Genomic DNA, 21,878 nt, shown 5'->3' on the forward strand with positions numbered 1-21,878 from the left:
GTGGGAGGAAACCGGAGCACCCGGAGGAAACCAGCGGACACGGGGAGAACACACCAACTCCTCACAGACAGTCACCCGGAGCGGGAATCGAACCCACAACCTCCAGGTCCCTGGAGCTGTGTGACTGCGCCACTACCTGCTGCGCCACTGTGCCGCCCACTATTATTTATATTAAACTATATTTTTTATTAACTACATCTTTATTAATATAATAATAATAATAATAATAATAATAATAATAATAATAAATGGAATTTTTAAAGTGCTTTTCAGTAACCCAAAGACGCTGTTACAATCAGATGAACACATAAAGACAATCACATCCATAACACTACATAACATACAATGATACAAAACAGGAACAAGGGTAAAAACAAACAAGGGCTAATCAAGAAACAGAGGGATTAAATGCAGCCGCAAACAGGTGTGTTTTAAGTTTGGATTTAAATAATGATAGAGATGTTGACTGTTGAATTTCTGGAGGAAGGGAGTTCCAGAGGCGGGGGGCATGTCTAGAGAAGGTTCGATCTCCAAGACTACGCAGCTTAGAAGGGGGAATGGTGAGTAAACCACCTGAGGAAGATCTGAGAATGAAATTAGGTGTGTATGGTTGAAGAAGGTCCGATAAGTAAGAGGGAGCTTGGTTATTGAGAGCTTTGTAGGTGAGAAGGAGGATTTTGAACTGAATACGATATTTAACAGGAAGCCAGTGGAGGTTGTGGAGAACTGGGGTGATGTTGTCATGGGACCAGGTGTGGGTGAGGAGACGGGCAGCAGAGTTCTGGACCATTTGGAGTTTATGTAGTAGTGAGGAGCTAATGCCAGAAAGAAGAGAGTTACAATAGTCAAGACGGCTGGAGATGAATGCATGGATGAGGCGTTCAGAGGCAGACTGGGAAAGAGAAGGACGGATTTTAGCAATGTTGCGAAGGTGGAAGAATGAGGTTTTTATGATGGAACTAACATGGGAATGAAACGTGAGTGAAGAGTCAAGGGTGACACCAAGATTTCGGACCACAATGGAGTGGGACAGGGTGACATCATCAATTTTATTGAGGGTACATTTGGAGCTGTGATGGAAATTTGTTTATATAAAAGATTCATAATCAATAGAGATATTTAATCAGCAATGGCCACGCATGTTTGTGTAAACTGAAATTGTTTTATTCCTAATTCTCTGTGTGAGACCGCAGACTTGTGTGTGTGTGTTTCAAATAACATATTGACACCTCCCTTTGTCTCCAGACCAAGGAGATAGAGGGGGAGGCACAGGCCATGTCTGGAAAGGTGTTAGAAATAAAGGAGATGGGGGAAACAAATTGTGGGAAACTCTGAGTTTTGGGAACAGGATACAGTAAAAGATGACTAAAATGTAAAAGAGCGAACAGATGGTGTACTTCAAAGGGTTTTCCATGTATAAAAAGACGCTGATCAAAAATGGTCAGCAGAGAGGTGAAAAACACCAAAAGGGAAGTACTCTTTTCTTCTCAAAAATTAAGTTAACTGCCTGACTAGATAACTACTATAAATCTGCAGATCAGATAACGTTATAGAAACAAATGATAAAAAAATAATAAATAAAGGGGATTTTATTGATAGACCATGCGAAGTATTTATTAGAAAAAATATATAAAAATGCTTCTATTCTATGTGTAGATCTATGTGCTGATCTGAAATATGTGATTTCAAGGGATTACCTAAGACTGAATGGAATCCCCCAGACCTCTGGTATAAATATATATATATATATATATATATATATGCATTTAGCACGAAGTATAGATTTATTTATATAGACTGTATGCAAACATGTCTATATAAATGAAAAAAATAATAAAAAAATAAAAAATAAAAAATAAATCCCCTATTTTGCCGCGTAGATGGCACTGCACGACAAAAAAGCGGGATTCATTTGATAAGGTTGAGTCATTGGTTTGATTCAGATTGAATCACTGAGTTGATTCATTGAGGTGACAATTTGATTCACTTGAACCTTACATTTGTTTCATTTTATGATACTTTTGTAGTGGAGTATAGACCAAATACCAGATCGAAATGAAGAAATGAAAAGTTTTGAATTAAAACTTTTCCATTCTGAAGAAGACCTTTCGTCTGCGACCAAGTCACATTCCACAGGAGTGTTTGTGCCCGCGGGGTTGCAAGACCCTACAGCCCGCCTACACATAAGCTAAACATCAAAGGACTTGAGAGGGACACTTTCAAGTAACATGGTCCCAACGACCCCCTCTCTTCAGGAGATAACCTATTTTATAATGCTTTTAAGAGACAGGAACCTCAAACAAAAGGAAGGGTTATAATCCCGTTTATGACAAAGTGGCACCTCAATGTCTCTCGTTATCTCCCACGGGAATCAGCAGATGTTCAGAAGGGGTGACCTCGAGTTGAACCCCATTGACTCATCTAAACGACAACCTACACATGGACCAACAGCGACCCCAAATGGACACTGGCGAAACTACGCCTCGCTCGGGGTCGCATAAACAATGGAAAATAGTCAAACTCTGATTATTTGTGTATAAACAAATGTATTAATGTCACTTTCTGTACCCTCAGATGAATGCCTACCTCCTAATGAAATGTTGTATATTGTTGATTGTTTCTATCATGAAAAGAAGTTCTACCTCTGAATAAGAGAAAACGGATTAATTTTTTTTTCAGCATATCATCATGAATTGGACATAAAACAACGTACTAAAAATGAAACCTTATGTAACTGTTTGATATTAATAACCCAGTATACTCATTTTTGTATGTTACTAATATGAATAGGAAATTTCGATACGGGAAATGTCTATCTTATTACTTATTGTTTAAAAAATCTTTGATCCAGCCTTCCCTCTTTTCTGTCTCATAAAGTCAGTCACGTGAGCCTGAACTTGTGCCCAATCAGGAAAAGACGCCTCCCATTAGGGCGTGATCGCGCTGACTTTAAAAAAACAGCAGCTCGACTGCTCACAGTAAGCAGTTAGCAGAGAAGAAGAATCACGAGAGCTCGACAGAACAGAAGAAACAGTTCACGGAGAAGAAAAGACAACAATAACAGCGAGAAAATCCGAGAAACTTTGAAACAACAAAGAGTTTTCAAACAAACGCTTTCTTCTCCACGCCGACAACAAAACAAAGAAAAATCTCAGACTTCAGAAAAGCTCACAAGAGACGTCTTGAATTAGCTGATCGTATGAAGTTTTAATAATGCGTCGAGTGTTTTGAATATCTCTTTTCTCTTAATCGTGTCTATGTCTTATAGCCCAATCTAAGTTTAATCTCACGACTGATCGAAGCAGGCGAACTTATTCGTGGCCAGAGTAAGGAAACACTGCCGAGATACCAGAAAGTCTTAGAATAAGTAAGTTTATTGAAGCGATTTTCAGTTCTGGAGCTGCAGTAAATAGCGAACTAAGACGTCCATATTTTGGACTCTCCCACTCCGAACAGAAAGCCGAAGAGAGGATCCTGCCGCCTGCGTCATCACACTCAGGGTACGCCCGAGACAACTTAACCAACTAAGAAGGATTTCCACGCTGACTCAGCCTGGATGCTTCTGCGGTAAAAACCGCGAGACTAAGTGAGACGCCTTCACTCCCAGGACCTCAGAGAGCCTCTGCATCCAAGCGAGTGGTGAAAACCGACGAAAAAGTAAGCTAAACTTATGCATTTCCAGAGCTGAAAATCGAATTAAGTTCTTGATAAATTTTGTATTAATTACACCTTAGTTAGTAACACATTAGTCACAAGTTAGAGTGCCTAGCGTATCGCCACAGTCGAATCGGCTTCCCCTGCTTTGATGTCTGGAGATTACAAGTCTACGCTATGTTAATTAAATATCTTCTTTTTATTAATAAAACTCTCATTATTTGAAGTCACAGTGTTTGCAATTTGTTCATTATTTTCCTGAAAATCCTGAAGTACTCATTTAGCATGATTATTATTCATTCTCAAACTAATTATTAATGTTTTAATTGCTTAAGCCAATTATAAACTTTAATTAATTTCATTAAGTCAAATATCAGAGATTGGAGGAGTTTGAATAAGGTCAACGCTATAAAAACAAATTATAAATATATATATATATATGTTACACTACACTTTGTTTCAAATTTCAACTTGTTGAAATTGATTCATTAATTATCATCGAATTTGTTGAGATTGGTGATGGTTTGATTGAATTTTATTCTAAATATTTGAGATTTAAAATTATTATTAACAATGAGATTCATTTTATCCCCAGTTTGATTAATGGTTATCGGTTATTGATATGAATTGAGTCATTATTGATCCGAGCCAACCAATTGGCTTAATATAAGATCTGATTTAACATGTTTTAGAACATGTGATAACTAAGAATATCAATATATCACATTTTGATTAATAAATTCATATCTCATTAATTAGATATGCATGCATGTGAAACCCCATGAAACCTGACATGGCATGGTATAATTATAAACTCATACACAGCTTTCACAGCTCCGGTCGCTGCCACACAACTTCCTGTAACAGATCAAGAGAAACCCACTCTGCAGGCTATTCAATCCACTGCCACTGGAGCAGAGCGAGCTCAGTGGTCCAAATCAGGGTGCATTAAGTATGGGTACACACTGCAACGAACAGACCATGTCTCCCAGAAACATACATAAAAGGGTTAATTGCTATTGCTCATGGGAGTTATCACATGAGCAAAAGGAGGGAATGATAATATATGATACCCAGGCATTGGTATGCACCCAGACTCTCTACACTCACCCAAAAGTTTTGTTCAGCATGCCTCACGTGTGCACAAAACACACATAGGCACAAACAACCCCTGTCACAACAACCTGTAAGTCACCCCCCCAGCAACAGAGCCATTCCATTGGCAGATTGATTTTGTGGAACTAACACCAGCAGAAGGGAAGCGGTTTCTCTTGGTCTGTGTATGCATGTTCAGTAAATGGGTTGAAGCTTTTTCTACAGGTACCCAGGATGGCGAGGCAGTAGCCAAAACATTCCTCAGAGAAATAATCCCCAGATGGGACCTGCCACAACGCATCTCGAGTGATAATGGCACTTCATTTGTACATACAGGCCTAATTAGTCTAACTAAGTACCTAGAAATAGACATGCCACCACCCCACCAGTGCTGGCTCAGTAGAAAGGGTTAATAGAACCATTAAAAATGGTCTTGCAAAATGACACAAACAGGCCTTAATTGGGTTAAGTGCATCCCTCTGGTCCTCTGGCAAAGCAGAACCAGACCACAGAAAAGATCTTAGTGCCTTTGAGATAATGTTTGGCAGGTCTCCCAACACGGGGTTAGGTCCACCTCCACTTGATAACCAGTTGCTTGACCCACTCTCTCACAACATATTGCGTCTCGAGATGTTTCTGCCCATATCTAAGCAGGTGAAAGCAGTGCTGCTGCAACCAGCCGACCAGCCCTTCCACGACCACAAGCCAGGTGACTGGGTGCTGATACGAGACCTCAGCAGATGAAGGTGGAACCAACCCAAGTGGACTGGACCACACCAGGTGCTCCTAGTGACCCACACGGCCGTGAAAGTGGCAGGACGAGGGACGCGGGTACATCATACTCACTGCAAGAACGCTCCAACCTCACCTGAAGAAACAACAACCTTAAGAGTACCCCAAAAGGACAAGAACGTGAACGAAACTTTGTCTCATCATGTTCAAGTGAGCTACCAGCTTCTGCAGATCACAAATGACTCTAAACCTGATGAAGTAGATAAAGACCTGGGGCTGGAACATTTGTTTGATGAAGATAATCTGTAAAAATGATTGATTAAGAATCAAAGGAGGGAATTGTGATGGAAATTTGTTTATATAAATGATTCATAATAAATAGAGATATTTAATCAGCAATGGCCACGCATGTTTGTGTAAACTGAAATTGTTTTATTCCTAATTCTCTGTGTGAGACCGCAGACTTGTGTGTGTGTGTGTTTCAAATAACATATTGACACCTTTGTCTCCAGACCAAGGAGATAGAGGGGGAAGCCACAGGCCACGTCTGGAAAGGTGTTAGAAATACAGGAGATGGGGGAAACAAATGGTGGGAAACTCTGAGTTTTGGGAACAGGATACAGTAAAAGATGACTGAAATGTAAAAGAGCGAACAGATGGTCAAAAATGGTCAGCAGAGAGGTGAAAAACAGCGTTGCACGCATGTCCCTCTCTCATGTTAATTAATAAATGCTGTGAGAACTCGATGCTGAAGTGAGAACTTGATGCTGACTCAAAGAGCTGTCTTATTTTCTGTCATGATTTTTCCACCACAGAGCCAATGAGGATTAGGTCAGTTTTATTACTATTAAGCATCAGTGAATTTTGTGTCATCCAGTGCCTGATTTTTGAGAGACATAGTTCAAATTTGGAGAGTGATGGGTTGTTGAAAGAATTGGTCCAGAGGTAAATCTGTGTGTCATCAGCGTAACAGTGAAAATCAAGATTGAAATAGGGGAAGTACATAGACAATAAACAGTAATGGGCCAAGGACAGAGCCTTGTGGGAGCCCTTGTGAGATGGATGAAATGGTTGAACTATGTCCAGAAAGTGTGACAAATTGTTTTCGATCTGTTAGGTAAGATATAAACCAGTCAAGGGCAGAACCAGTGACACCCAGCTCACGCAGTCTTGAAAGGAGGATGGCATGATTTACTGTGTCAAAGGCAGAACTTAAGTCAAGGAGGACCAGAATACTTAGAGCTCCTGTATCTGCAGCCACCATCATTGATCATTGATAACTTTGAACAAGGCAGTTTCAGTACTATGGTGAGGGCAAAAACCAGACTGAAATGAGTCGAGGAGGTTTTTGGATTCTAGATATGTTGTCAGCTGGGTGGCTAAGACACGCTCAAGGATTTTAGAAAAAAATGGAAGATTTGCAATCGGACGGGAATTATTTAGATTTGCTGGGTCAAGACCGGGTTTTTTAAGGATAGGTGTAACTGCAGCTAATTTGTAAACTGAGGGGACATAGCCAGAAAACAGTGACTGGTTAATAATAGAGGTTAGATGAGGGACCAAAGCAGTCATGCAGGCTTTCGTTAGTGAGGTAGGGAGGGGATCAAGAGAGCAGGTGGTACTTTTAGAATGATATCACTGATAAGAGAAGGAGTAACCGGGCTGAAATCAGAAAAACAGGGTGTGGATATAGAACAGACTGAGGGCTGTGGAGACAGTGAGGATGGAAAGGTGGATTTAGATGAGATAATCGTATGAGAGTTATTAATATTGGAAATTTTATCTTCAAAGAAGTGTAAGAAGGAGTTACAGAGTTCAGAGGAGGGTGTCATGTTGCTGCCAGGGGCTTTGAAATGTTTAGAGATTGTTGTAAAGAGATTATGGGGGTTAGCATTAGGCCTATTAATAAGACCTGAGAGATACCTAGACTTGGCGGTGTGTAAGGAATCTCTGTATTTGCGCATGTGTTGCAGATAAGCATCTGCATGCACCGTTAATTTGTTTTTTTTGTACAGCCTTTCAAGCTGACGTCTGGCTTGCTTCATAGTTCGCTGCTCAGTGGTGAACCAGGGAGCAGAAGTGGTGAAAGAGACCAATTTGGTTTGCGCAGGAGCAGATGCATTGAGGGACGTGGAAAGAGCAGAGTTAAGCATTGTGGCATGTACCTCAGGAGAGGATGGAGCAGTGAGAACAGGAAAGCTCATATTGATGGACTGAGCGAAGGAACAGGGATCAACAGATTTAATATTACGGAAAGAGATAAGTCTTTTAACAGATTGGTGAGCTACATATAGCAATTTTGCCACTGTTATCATTATTATATTGCTATATATTTGTGGTAATACTTGGAATTTTGTTGTATCATGTACAATGACAATATAGAAACATTTACTGGCATGTTTTTTTAATGCATGTAACATTGGCGAGAAAGGCATGCAGCAAGTTTGTTGTTCTTGTGGAGAAGGTGGGGCTAGGGTTGGGTTTTCCAAACTTGGCACCTCATCCCAAGTTTTCATGTTAATTTCTAAAGAGTATGAGGTCCTCGGTGGTGTTCTCAAATGAGCAAAACTAAAAAATGCTTTGAAGTGACATTGATTACCACTTTTTGTAGTAAGCAGAATGACTGCTGTCATATTCAAGTGCAAAATGTTACAGAACTGCTCAAATATCAGTTTCATATTAGTCATTATATTTATGTGTTGTAATATCCAAATAGTGTTGTCTCTATAAAAAGAATATTTAAAAAAAAAAACAATAAAGTTTATACGTTTGAACATTGAATATCTTGTCTTTGTAGTGTATTCATTTGAATATAGGTTGAAAACCATTTGCTAATCATCCTATTCTGTTTTTATGTTTTACACAACATCCCTACTTCATAGGAATTGGGGTTGTAAATAATATTTGCACCAAATTGATCAAAAGTGTATTCTTGTTGTAACATAGACTTTGGTTAAGCAATTTTGGAAAGACTTTCCGAACTACAAGCGTTTGTTTTTGGACTGTGTAAAAACTCCCAAAAGAATGCATTGAAATAAGTATCTCAGACCCTATTTGGGCTATTCCACTATTCCGCTGAACGTTTTCTTATAAAATTATTATACTTTCACCTAGAGACTTCATTTAAACTTTAAATAGTAGAAAAATTTCTAATGTCAGGTTGTTTCAAATTGTTTCACAATACGGTTTTCGAGTTATGAACATTTGTTTGTCTTGGCCGCCGTAGAGTTCAATGTATTAACTCCCATAGGAATGCATTGAACTGAGCTTCTCTCAGAGCCAGAGCTGTGTGCCTGTATACATGTGTGAAAGAGAGAAGAACGGAGAGGAGACGAGAGGGAGGAGGAGGGGGAAAGAACGTGTCCTACCCTGTTTGTGTGTGTGTGTGTGTGTGTCACAAATAAAAGTAAGATAATTATAGGGACACCCAGTGTTCAAATTATGATGGAAGAATGGTTCAAGCTGCATAACGATTTCGCGTTTCCTTTGCATTTCTCTTCTAAAATGCACCCTAAGAAACCTACAATTTTATTAAGAAGTCCGCATATTATATATACATACAAATATAACACATCAGGCACATCCAAGATATATCCACTGCCTTGTTTGATGTGGTTTCTCAAGCCACTCTCAGTGTGCAGGGACAGTGAGATCAGATTATTTACCCTGTAAACAGGCGGAAAAGACTGAGACAAAGGAATGTGTGTCTGTAGACTCTTATGCACTAAAAAAAACACTAGTTACATAAGACGATTACTGAAGCTTGTAGGATTATCTGCCTATGAATAACTGACATTCTATGTTTTCAATTAGATCCTATGAAGAAAATGCTAATATGGCTAAACAATTTTAACAGTCAGTTTCCCCTCATTATAATACACAGTGCAACATTTACCCCTCTGAGGAGGTGAGTTTCTGTGTTTCTGGGTGTTGTACAACTCTCTCTGCAGCGTAGGGCTTTAAATGAGATAAATGTATCCTTATTTCCCATTTACCCTCAGAGAAAAATGGATGTGATGGACCCCTCTCCAAGCTTATACAAACTCACTCTGTTTCTTTCTCTCTCTCACTCAGCAAATAATCCAGTGTTAAATCAACACTATTAGTGTTAATTTAACACTGAGAGTGTTAAATTATTACACTAACATTGTTAACATTGGTGACTTTGCTGTGTACGTACATGTTTAAAGTAAAGATCGTAAAATACATTCTCTGTACAGGTAATAAAATACATTACATTTATTTATTTTTGGACGTCTCCTTAACGTTAGCCGACGTTGTATTTTGGTCCTATGCATGACATTACATGCAAGACGTTAAGGGGACATCCACTGTATGTTTTTGAAAGTCACGACATTCTGAGGACATTCATCGACATTAATAATTGGTCATCTACTGGTCATTGTACAATGTTGCAGAAATGACATTCAAGGGACATTGAGCAACGTACTGTACATACATGTTCCTCTGCTGATTATAACATGACATTTTAGAATGACATTCAGGGTACATTGAGCAACGTACATACATGGTCCTCTGCTGGTTATAACATGATGTTGTAGAATGACATTTGGGGTAAATTGAGCAACGTACATATATGGTCCTGTACTGGTTACAACACAACTTTATAAGACTGATTTTTCAGGGGACTGTTTGTACATTATTTCTTTTTTATTTTCTTATTGTGTTTTATGGTTCTATGTATATATTAAACCAGGACCCCTCATTCAACTGGAAAAAGTAACCCCTACTGTCAGGATCACAGGGCGGACTGACAGAGGCGGACGCACTTGCTAAAACACAATGACTTTTTTGAAACACAAGACAATAATAAACCCTAGACAGACTTAGATAACTTGACATGATATAAGACAGAGAGACTTTGACAGATAGAGAGGGAACAGGACAGAGAAACCTAGAGGGAGCTAAACAGACAGAGAAACAGACTCAACATAGACATAGAACTAAACAGACAAACCTGGACACAGAGCTAAACAGACTGAATGGTAATGACAGACAAGGAGAGACACAAGGAAGAAAACAGACAGAGAACAAACCGAATTGAAGGACAGACAGACTGGACTCAGCAATGTGACAAAGGAAGCAAAACAACAAGACTTGGAACTGGAATGAGACGAGTACGAGAACGAATGACCAACAAGAGGAAGTGATATCAGGGTTAAATACTAAAACCAGACAAGACGCACCTGAGACAGATAATGAGAGGGCAGGGTAACAAATGAGACACAGAAGAGGAGGCGGAACAAAGGCGGGACTAGGGCGGAGACAAGGACAATAACAGACAGAGCCATGTGCAGAGAGAGCACATGGCGGTGAAAACAGACCTGACAGGACAAGGGCGTGACACCTACATACAGATAATAATAATAATAATAATAATAATAGCAATAATAATAATTATTATTATTATAATAATGCAACATTCATTTTTGTTGTGTCATAGTAATCATTGTTTTTGAAGCTCACAATACACAGTATTTTGATTAAAAATAATTACTAGGTTGCCAATTGCAGTATATCCCAACTCAGTGTTTATGTCAAACTGCACCTACAGAAGATGAAAACTGGAAATCCACCAATCTGGCAACTCAATTTGAAAAGTACATCCACTAATTGATGACGGTTGAGTGGATTTTCAGTTGGACGCAGTCGTAACGATAAGTGTTTTCTCTTTCTCTTATACATAATCTAGTATTGCGGTTTTAAAATTAAATTTAAAATATATTTAAAATACCCTTTTTTATTGTTTGATATGTTGCCTGCTAAAAAGAGTTAAGAGTTTACTGAAAGAAACAGCTAGCTAGCTACCATAGCAAGAACCAACTGGATTTTCTTGAATATTACTTTCAAATGTACACATCCTCCGTAATGTCATAATGTGTTAATATAGCTATGGAGTTGTGGTTACTAAAAATTCTATCATTTTATCATATTTGTCTATGCTTAACCAAAACTGTGTAGCATAACTTAAAACTTAATTGCAAAGTGCCAAGTTGTTAACTTCAGTAGTTAATTGAACCCTTTCTTTCTTGTTTGTAACATTATTGTCTGACCCAGACTACTTATTTAATCTGAATGAAACAGTGCCAAGTTTTCGCACCTTTTTAATTTGAACTACAATGGAACATTAATTTAGTTCTATAAATCCTTGTTTAAATACACTCAAATACAAAATCCTATAGAAAATTTAACATTTTTTCCATTTGGCCCATTTGCTTTATTGCGGTAAAAATATGTTAAACATTCAATTGAGCTATTATTTCGTTTATTCTTTCTATTTATCTTAAGTGTGTTAACTAGCTATATAAAATCTCAGTTTAGCTTGGAAATACACAGCGAACTACTCAACATAAAACACACAAAAACAACTGTTTCTGTAATGATCTAGCTAAGTTGTACATGTGATGCTACAAGTTGTTGTGATGTTATCCACCAAGAACAATGAGTCTGAAATAATTTATTTGTTAGCTTCTTTTTCTAATCTTACCGTTCCACCTTAAATGGCACAGCATACATTCTGTCATCTCATTACTGTCTCTCCACTTAAAGGGAATGAAACATAGCTCTAGGCTCCGCGTCTTTTAACGTGAAACTGTATATTTGAGGGACGTTAACGACTATTTGTACGTGGCTGAAGTTTAACTTGTCTGTAAGTTTTTATTGCATGTTTGAATTACCACAGACCTCGTTTGTAACTAGAGTTGCTGTTAAACTGTTAGTTAAGCGGTTAATTCTTACCGCGTATAACTAAATTAAAGTCTGATTTTAATATGTATTGTCCGTAACAAATTAAATTGTTGAACGAAAACAATGAAGAAGTTTAAGAAGCAATGGAAAATCGCGAATACAAAGAAAACTAGCTACAGGCATCATGCCTCGTTCAGAATGTGTAGCTGACCAAAATTTTTCCCTCATCTCAAGTTTTCATGTTCATTTTTAAACAGTCTGAAGAGATGTCACACTGCCTGAGGTACTTGGTGGTGTTCTCAAATGAGCAAAAATAAAAAATGCTTTGAAGGGGGACATTGACTACCACTTTTTGTAGAGTAAGCCGAATAACTGCTGTCATGTTCGAGTGTAAAATGTTACAAAAATCAGTTTCATACTGAAGTCATTATATTTCCATGTGTTGTAATATCCAAATTATGCTTATCTATGTTGTCTGTTTAAATGTTAAAAGGGAATTCCACATGAATTTATGAAAATTCTCTATACATCCATCAATAAACATCAGTCATTTTAATGTGAAGTACCCCATTCTAGAGAAGCTTTTAGGCAGCAGATGTCTGAAGTGTTTAAATCTTCTACAAAATCAAATTTATTTGTATAGTGCTGTTTACAACTGATGTTACAAAGCAGCTTCACAGAATTTCAGTGAGACAAAGTTTTGATATGAAATTATCATGATGGTTCTAAAAATTAAAATGTTTTCTTCAACTCTGGAATAGACTTCCGGTTACTGTTTGGGGCTCAGGCAAACTCTCAGTCTTTAAATCTAGACTAAAAACCTACCTTTTCAAACGAGCTTTTGGTTAATCACTCACTTTCAGGTTACTCCTTCTCTATTAGTGTTCGAGCTGGTTTTCATATTATCACTGCTCTGTATTAACCATACTACCATAGCTACAGCTTTTTTAGTTAGCTTTCTGGTAACCACCAACATGCTGTTTGTTGCTGGGTCTTCTTGCCTTTTTGTTGTGAAAAGCGCTATATAAATAAAATTTGATTGATTGATTTCACTGACCAGTCACATAATATATCATTAACATATCTACTTACATTTTAGGACAGATATCTGTCCTGACATTTCTTCTGAAAATGAGTACAGCTAAGGTAAGTTTTTCTTCTTTTTTCCAGAGTAATTTATGCCATTGTTTCCAATATATATGGTCACTGTGTGATTAAAAATACATTCATTCATTATCTGTAACCGCTTATCCAGTTTAGGGTCGCAGTGTGTCCAGAGCCCACCTGGAATCATTGGGCGCAAGGCGGGAATACACCCCGGAGGGGGCGCCAGTCCCTCACAGGGCAACACAGACACACACACATTCACTCAAACACTCACACCTACGGACAATTTTGAGTCGCCAATCCACCTACCAACGTGTGTTTTTGGACTGTGGGAGGAAACCAGAGCACCCGGAGGAAACCCACGCGGACACAGGGAGAACACACCAACTCCTCACAGACAGTCACCCGGAGCAGGAATTAACCCCACAACCTCCAGGCCCCTTGAGCTGTGTGACTGCGACACTACCTGCTGCGCCACCGTGCCGCCCATTAAAAATACATTTCTCCAAAAATAAAAGTTTTCAGGAAAAGTAAACTGACAGTTACTGTAAAAATAAAATAAAGACAACAATTACGATTTATACCCAATACGGCTCAGAAATGTAAAAATATGTAAAATGGACTGGTATGTATTGTACACAGCAAATATTGACATGCACTGCTTTCTTTTAGATAAGGAAATTCAAGGCATCCAGTAGCTGTTCAAAAGTAAAATATAAAAATAAGATAAAGACAATAAAAATAGAAACAGAACTGAATGCATAATATAGAACTGTGTGTAAAACTATATATAGATTATAAAATAGCAAGTAGAAGTATAAATATAAAATAAAATAGAGTATAAGACATAGATGTTGAAATATCTCAGTGTGATGGAGGTAGTGCAATTAACCAATGTAAACATTGTGGTACTAACCACAACATGCAGTGAATTCTCCTAAAACACTGCCACTATGAATGCATGTTTTGGCAAAAGCAGAGTCTGTCATTACTATACTTGACTGAAATCATTGTGAAATTGTTGTGATTAATTATAGCCACGCCAGTGAAATATTTCATGTGAGTAAATGTGTGATCAGTTGTTAACTTTATTACGGACACTTGAACAGTACTGGGAGGAAGGGGGAGGGAGATATGCCGTTTTGATGCTTGCTAGTAGTAAATTAGTTCTTGTTGCTATAAAATTATGGATAGATACATAGATATATAATTTAAAAATTATTTGTTTTTTAAATGTTTTTTGCTTTCAGACCTATGTAGTGCCCTATGTAGAACAAATTGGTACAGACCCATTGTGTTCTCTGTAAAGGCTCTGTCTGACTTAAACAGGAGTCACAAGTGAGGGACACGCAGTTAGTCAGGAGATGGAATTAAAGGTTAATTTTTTTCATTATTGATATTTAGAATCAGGGAAGCCACAGAAAATGGGTGATCAGAGATTATGAGATTTAAAAAGCTATTCATCTGAGCAGTAAGTGTTTATTTGCTAAAAAAAAACAACAACAAATAACACATTAAAATAAAGCAAAATAACATCATTCCAGTAAGTGTGATATTCTGTGTGTGAATGTATTGGTTTAACTTTTTCCAAATCTCTCCTTGTGGCGGTCCATATTAGTTGAGGTTATCATCCAATACCTAGTTGTACTGGTTAGTAAATAACGATTTTAAATAATGTGTGCTATGGATGCAATCAAGTTCAAAAAATGAATGCAATCATCGAGAACCAGAACAAAACATTGTTCTTCAAACTCAGTCATACTTACTACTTTATAGAAAAAAAGCTCTCCTATATTTTTATTTGTTTTTTATTATTTATTTTATTTACTGTGATTATATATAACTTTATACAAGCACCATGCTTACTGAGAAGACATTAGTTTAATGTTTGTTAGTACTGCATAAATTTACATTTTAAGTTGATCTTTGAAATATGATCCTTTTCAGTCTTGTGTTGAATTGTTTGTTTTGATTATCTTAATTTTGTATTTAATTTTTCCAGTAGATCACCACTTCAGGAGGACAACTGGCAGCTGGAGGATATGAAAAGCAAATTCTGTAAAGTAGGGCTGGGTGGTATATTGATCATACATAATTAGTTATATATATATATATATGGAGATTATTGTCCATATTGTCCAGCCCTACAAAATATTAAAATGTGAAAATTAAAAATATGACATCAATAAATGTTAATTACAATTATATAATAAAAAAAATTGTTTTCAATATTAACCTTACTGAAGAGATGACTGAAAATTGAGTCTGTATATTTATTAAAATATCCTTTTAAAGAACATGCAAGAACCATTAACATTCAAGGTGACTTACTCTAACACTGATCACATATTCTGGAATTTGTAAAATTTACAAAAAATATGTAATGTTTTTAACAACACTGGCGTTTGAATTATTTTTAGACATTTATGATCTTTTGGATAACTTCATAACACAATATCATTTAAACAGACACACAAAATGTGGTCATATGTAATGCTATTTTCATTATTGATTAAATAATTATTGTCTCTTTAATGATAATGTATTTAGAAAAGTGTAATTTCTGTTTTCAAAAATGTATTTACTTTACTAAATGTTTATTAATCTTGCCATATAAAAACTTTTTTTTAATAATTAAAACTTTAATTAAAATTTTATACATATTTAGAACTTTAAGCCATTCTGAAGACGCCCTAAAGGTGTGGTTTTATGAGTGCTAGGGAAAAGTGACGTCCTCTGAACGGTCTCTTAGACCCTACAAAATAACGTCCATATAAAGTTATTTTTACATGTATTTACATCTTTCATGCCGACTGAGGACGTCCTATAAACGTGGATTTATGAGTGCTGGGGACGTTGCTGAAACGTTGTGAGGACGTCAGAAAAGGCGTACTCTGAACGGTTTCTGGGACCCTACAAAATAACGTCCGTATTACGTTATTTTTTGACGTCCTTTCAACATTAAAGGACGTCCTAAAGACGTCATTTTGTTTGCTGGTTTCTATGTATTCTCTCATTAAAGACGCACATGGGGCCTACTGAACACTGACACTGTACCCATGAGAGGAGATATTATCTGAACTGAAGCCTTTTAATTTCGTTCCTGACGGTGTTGCTCACCTTGTGCAGTTTCCACATGGCCCCGAGCGCCTTGACCTCGTGCGCGGCGTGCGTGACTTCTTCCAAACACTGGTAACACACGAGCGTCTTGCAGGGCACGCAATACATGCTGAGGTTCTCCAGCTCGTGCTCGGTGCATGTGGAGGTGCTGCGTGGGCTCGCGCGTCGTCCGACACGGCCGTGCGCGGGTGGAACGAGGCGATGCTTAGCAAGTGGTCCGCGCGGCGGGTGGCATCGCACCCGACACGCGTCGCAGTAGAAGACGTCGCACTGCACACACAGCACTGAGGCCTCGCGCGGACTGCGCTCGCACAGCTGACAGCGCAATGTCGCCGCCTTGCTTTGCTGATACCGCTCAACTATCGCCTCCAACACGCTGTTCCGAGGAAAGCCGCGAAGGCCGCGCTCGTCCAGTGTCAAACTGCGGTGGCACTGCGGGCACGTGAGGCAGGCGTTACGGGGAACCATCATCATCATCATGGCGGGAGGATGAAGACGAGAATGAGGCGGGGGGTAAGGATGTGAAGGATGAGTAGGAGGAAGAAGGTGCTGCTGTTGCGGCAGAGACTGTGGCGGGAACACACGCACCCCGTTAGGGGATTTTGGGCACGGTGTGGTGGGCGCGCTCGCAAAGCCCCCATACGAGCCGTAACCGCTGTCCGCTTCGCTATATAAGCTCATCTTATCCAGGTCCAGGTAATCGTAGTCCGACGTAGCTGATCCTCCTGAGGCGCGGCCGCTCTGATGCGACTCCCCGTCTGGCGTCTGTACTAAAATGTTCCGCGCGCACGTTAGACAGATACTGTGCGAGCAGGGCAGGATGACAGGCTCGCGGAAAAAAGAGCCGCAAACCGGACACTTTAGCTCCTCTTCCATCTCATCCATCATATATAATAATCTAACAACAACAGTTATAATAAATAATAATAATAATAATAATAATAATAACAATAGTAATAATAATAAAACAATTTGAACAACAAACACTGAATCCTACACTCCCACTGATTGTCCTTAGAATGCTTGCACACGGCTTGTGAATGTGAGCTTTATATTGCGGGCGGAGACTGCACTCGCTGTGATTTCAACCAATGACTAAACACTACACAGCAATTGGCCAGCGAAGCTATCAGTTACAGCTAAACAACCAATCATCAATAGAGAGAGAAAAAAATTGCTCTACTTTTGAAGACAATACATTGCACATTTATTATGGACACAAGACGTGACAACAAAACGAGATTAGGCAGCTGTATGGCAATGCGCTTTACTGTGCCCAAACCGCATATCTACCACACTCTAGGACAAAAAAGAAAATCAACATTTCTTCCAGACTTAAAAAGAAACCAGAACAGTGCAGGCATCTGCTTAACTGTGCTTAAGTCTTACATTACATATCGAGTCTGGGAATGAAACCTAATCTGATAAAAAAAAAAGTCACACATTTGAATAAATACAATTATTCAACAATCAGTTCATAGATTTTTTATATTTTCCCCTTAATTCCCCATTAACTCCTATATACTTGACTGAAAACAAAAAGGGTGTCTTTTATACAATCCAATATCAACAGGTCTAGCTACACCACCAAAAACTATTAAAATTAAATAATAAACTCTATATAGATGTCAAATTATATCTCCACAAACCCACTGTCTCACTATTCATGACTGAGCACCAGTGTTAGCTACATTAGAGAATATATATTTTATATTGTCAATGACATGCCAAGCCAAAATTGGAAACGAAAGGCCTATCACTAAAGTCATTTAGCCAAAGTTTAACTTTGCTAAAGGCGAACATTAGAAACAGCATAAATTTCGCATCCATCAATATGCAGGTGACACAATCTAATTCAGAAAAGTAATGTATAGTAAATTTTATTAACGTCTTTTCTGGCGGCACAACAGCAAGCTTCATGAAGACACTGTGTTTGGAGGCAGACGAGACGAAATATGCTATGGTCCACTTTAGTAGATTAGCATATTATAAAATTATTCCAGGTATGAATATGGGAAATACTTTTTATGATATTTAAAATTACAGCTGAGAAAGATGTATAAAAGGTTACAAAAACTGAAAAAAACCCTGCTTGAATTATGAAGAAAAGCTGTTAAATTTACTGAGAAAGTGTGTTTTTTAAATTTTACTTATTTTTAATTCGATTCCCCTCATTCCGCTTCTCCAGGCAAAGCTTAATACACAGAATAACATAAGAAACACAAGAATAAATAAAGTTACCAGAACCATCATGACTAGCAAAGAAACACCACAACAGATGATCAATAAACAAAAAAATGTTCAAATCAACCATCAGATATGTCAGAACTATAAGGCAGCAGCACCAAGTTACTCATTCAATGTCTGTAAAAACTTTTCCAGTTCAGGTTTGCAATGTGTCCGGAGCCTACCCGGAATCAATGGGCACAAGGTGGGAACACACCCTGATGGGGGCAAACCCACAGATCACAACTATGGACAATTTTGAGTCACCAATTCACCCAGCAATGTGTGTTTTTAGATCATGGGTGGAAGCCGGATCACCCAGAGGAAACCCACGCGAACACGGGGAGAACACACTAAACTCCTCACAGACAGTCACCCAGAGCAGGACTTAAAGCCACAACATCCTGGAGCTGTGTGACTGCTCCAGGAGCTATGATCCACTTTAAAAAATTTACGTCAATCATAGACTCTGTTGGTTTAAGCCAAAATGTATCAGGCCCTACATTTTTTAATCACACCCTAGAATTTTGACCCGGGGCTCTAACATAAAAAGCCTAAATATACTACCTAAATGGCAGACCCCTATCTAATTTCATACAAACTGAGTTTAGATTACAAAATATGTACATGCCCAGACAGATTAACTGACAATTTGGTTAATACACTTGAATCAATTTTAGATACTGTAGCACCATTAAAGCATTAAAAGCTATGACAGAAAAAAACTCACTACATGGTATAATGAACTAACACTCACCTTAAAAAACTGTTAGGAAATTAGAGTAGAAATGGCGGTCAACTAAACTGGAAGTATTTCACTGTGCCTGGAAAGACAGCCTCATAGAATATGGAAGGACACTCATCAAAGCTCATTCAGCATATTTGTCCACCCTGATTGAAAATAATAAAGACAATCCTAGAGTAGATGAAAAAAATATGATATTATTAAATCAAACCTGTATATCATCTGGTATGGCTGGTATAAAAAAACTATTAAAAAATTAACTATTAAAGTTTTACCAGTTATAATTAATCCCCTTTTAGCAACTCCCCAAACAAACATGCAACTTGTGTTTTCTAGAAGACACAGATGAACTTGGACGTTCAACTCGCAATTTTTTGTGCTACTATTTGTGTAGATCCACAAAGAAATCACATAAAGTATATTTGGGTCGTGGATGTAAAGACACTTTATGTTATATAATAATATATATTATATTATATCCACACTTAAATATTTACCTCTGTGACTTCCTGATTTGCACAACCTGCCCAAATTGTACTGCTAATACACAGACCTTAGTGCCCATAGCTTTTAGCAGACTGTTCATATCAGAGAAAAGCTTTATATTCATGAGTGAGTAACTTTAAACTCACTTAAACATGAGTTAGTCTTTCCTCACTGTCCTTTACAGTTTTAAACAGCTGAAGCACTGTGTGTTTATTTACAGCTGAAGTTATTCGTGTTGAGATATTCTTTTGTTTAAACCAAACATGACAAATAATAATGTGGGACACACATGACCTTCATGGCCGTGTCTCTTTAAAATCATGCTTAAAGAAGAAATTAATAAAACATCAAAGCTATCAACAAAATGTAGACAAGCACATAGTTCTGTGCATGCACAGTCAAAATCAGGCAGCAGTGCAAATCTGGTAGTGACAACCACACTAATATAATCTCCATGAGGATTAGTAGAATAGCACGTACTTGAGGGTATATTCCACATTAAGCAGAAATATAAGTGGGAGCAGTAGAGTACGCCACAGTGCTGCGGCATTTAAGGACAATGGAAAATTAGAATAAAGCTGGAATATAGATCGTAATGGTATTTTTGTGGCTCAATGTTCTTTCTCTTACAGGTAATACTGGTTATTTGGGGACATGTGGATCCAGCGCTATGTAATATCTTGTAATTTCCCATAAATTTACAGTTTAATCTGTCCTCCACTGGAGGGTGTATTGTAGGCCTGAGGCACCTCAAAGTGGGAGGTACAGGAAGTGGGCGGTGCAATCTAAATCTAAACCTTTCCTTAAACACTTTTCGGTATCCGCCTTCTTCCTGTGTATATCCCTCCCAAATCCTGGTCTCCGGCCTGTTTGTCCCAGTGTGCAGAGATGTATAGATGGGGGTGGGAGGTGCCCCTGCACGAGCCTGTGTTTACTTTCTCTGCTCTGTTCTCAATGGCTGCTGACAGGACTCATTCAGACTTCAACTAAGGAAGAGTTAACATTATGCGACCATGTAAAAGTTGGGTTGAGAAAATCAAAAATTTGATATGCTGCAACTGATCTGAAACATGATTTGGAGGAAAAAATCGGAGTCAGAGCCCCTCACACTACCTGCTTTTCCCCAAATGACAACTGCGACTGCACCAGAGCCTGCAAACTATAGCCAACTAGCTCAGACAGGGTCGGACTGGAAATTGGGGTTAAAATCGAGCTAAATTCCAATCTGGTTTTAGGCCACACCATAGCATTGAGACAGCTTTAGTTAAGATAACAATTACCCGCTTCTCACCTCTGACAAAGGCTGTGTATCCATGCAGGTGTTACTTGACCTCTGTGCCACTTTTGATACAATTGAACTATTATCCAGCTAGTGTGTGTGTGTGTGTGTGTGTGTGTGTGTGTGTGTGTGTGCCTGTGTTGCCCTGTGAAGGACTGGCGCCCCCTCCAGGGTGTATTCCTGCCTTGATTCCAGGTAGGCTCTGGACCCACCGCAACCCTGAATTCGGTAAGTGGTTACAGATAATGAATGAATGAATGGAATTACAGGAACACCCCTATCATGGTTTAAGCTTACAGACCAATACCAGCTTTTTAAAGTAAATAATGCGCCTAAGCTCCATTTTAGGACCTTTATTATTCACGTTATACATACTGCTACTGGGCAGAGTTATTTGAAGGCATGGCATTACCTTCCACAGAATTATGCTGATGATACACAGATATACATATCAGCCAAACCTGATGACAAACTAACAAAGAAAGAAAATGGAAAACTGTGTAAAAGTTTGGATGCATTGAATGTCACACAACTTTTTCTACTAAACAGTGACCAAACAGAGGTTCTCCTTCTAGGTCCAAAACCTGCTGAAATAAAATATCAGACTTAATACTACATTTTGCTGACTTCCCTGTTTTTCCAAGTTCATCAGCAAAAAATCTGGGTGTAGACATATCATTTGATCAGCATAGTGGTAACATTACAAAAACAGCTTTCCTACATCTT

The 21,878-nt window shown here is 38.3% G+C and overlaps 1 protein-coding gene across 5 annotated transcripts in view; it reads right to left on the reverse strand.

Annotated features, from left to right (window-relative positions):
* trim9 (tripartite motif containing 9) overlaps positions 1-17,301 on the reverse strand; it is a 322,256-nt gene extending 304,955 nt beyond the window's left edge. For 4 of the 5 annotated variants that reach the window (XM_066679691.1, XM_066679690.1, XM_066679689.1 and 1 more), the window contains exon 1: positions 16,417-17,301. In XM_066679691.1, coding sequence (XP_066535788.1) covers positions 16,417-17,301 — 885 coding nt within the window. The remainder of the gene's footprint in view (positions 1-16,416) is intronic. The other variant, XM_066679692.1, reaches the window with a different exon arrangement.
* Between the last annotated feature and the right edge of the window lie 4,577 nt (positions 17,302-21,878).

The sequence above is a fragment of the Hoplias malabaricus genome, chromosome 8 (assembly GCF_029633855.1).
Source record: "Hoplias malabaricus isolate fHopMal1 chromosome 8, fHopMal1.hap1, whole genome shotgun sequence".
NCBI lineage: Eukaryota > Metazoa > Chordata > Actinopteri > Characiformes > Erythrinidae > Hoplias > Hoplias malabaricus.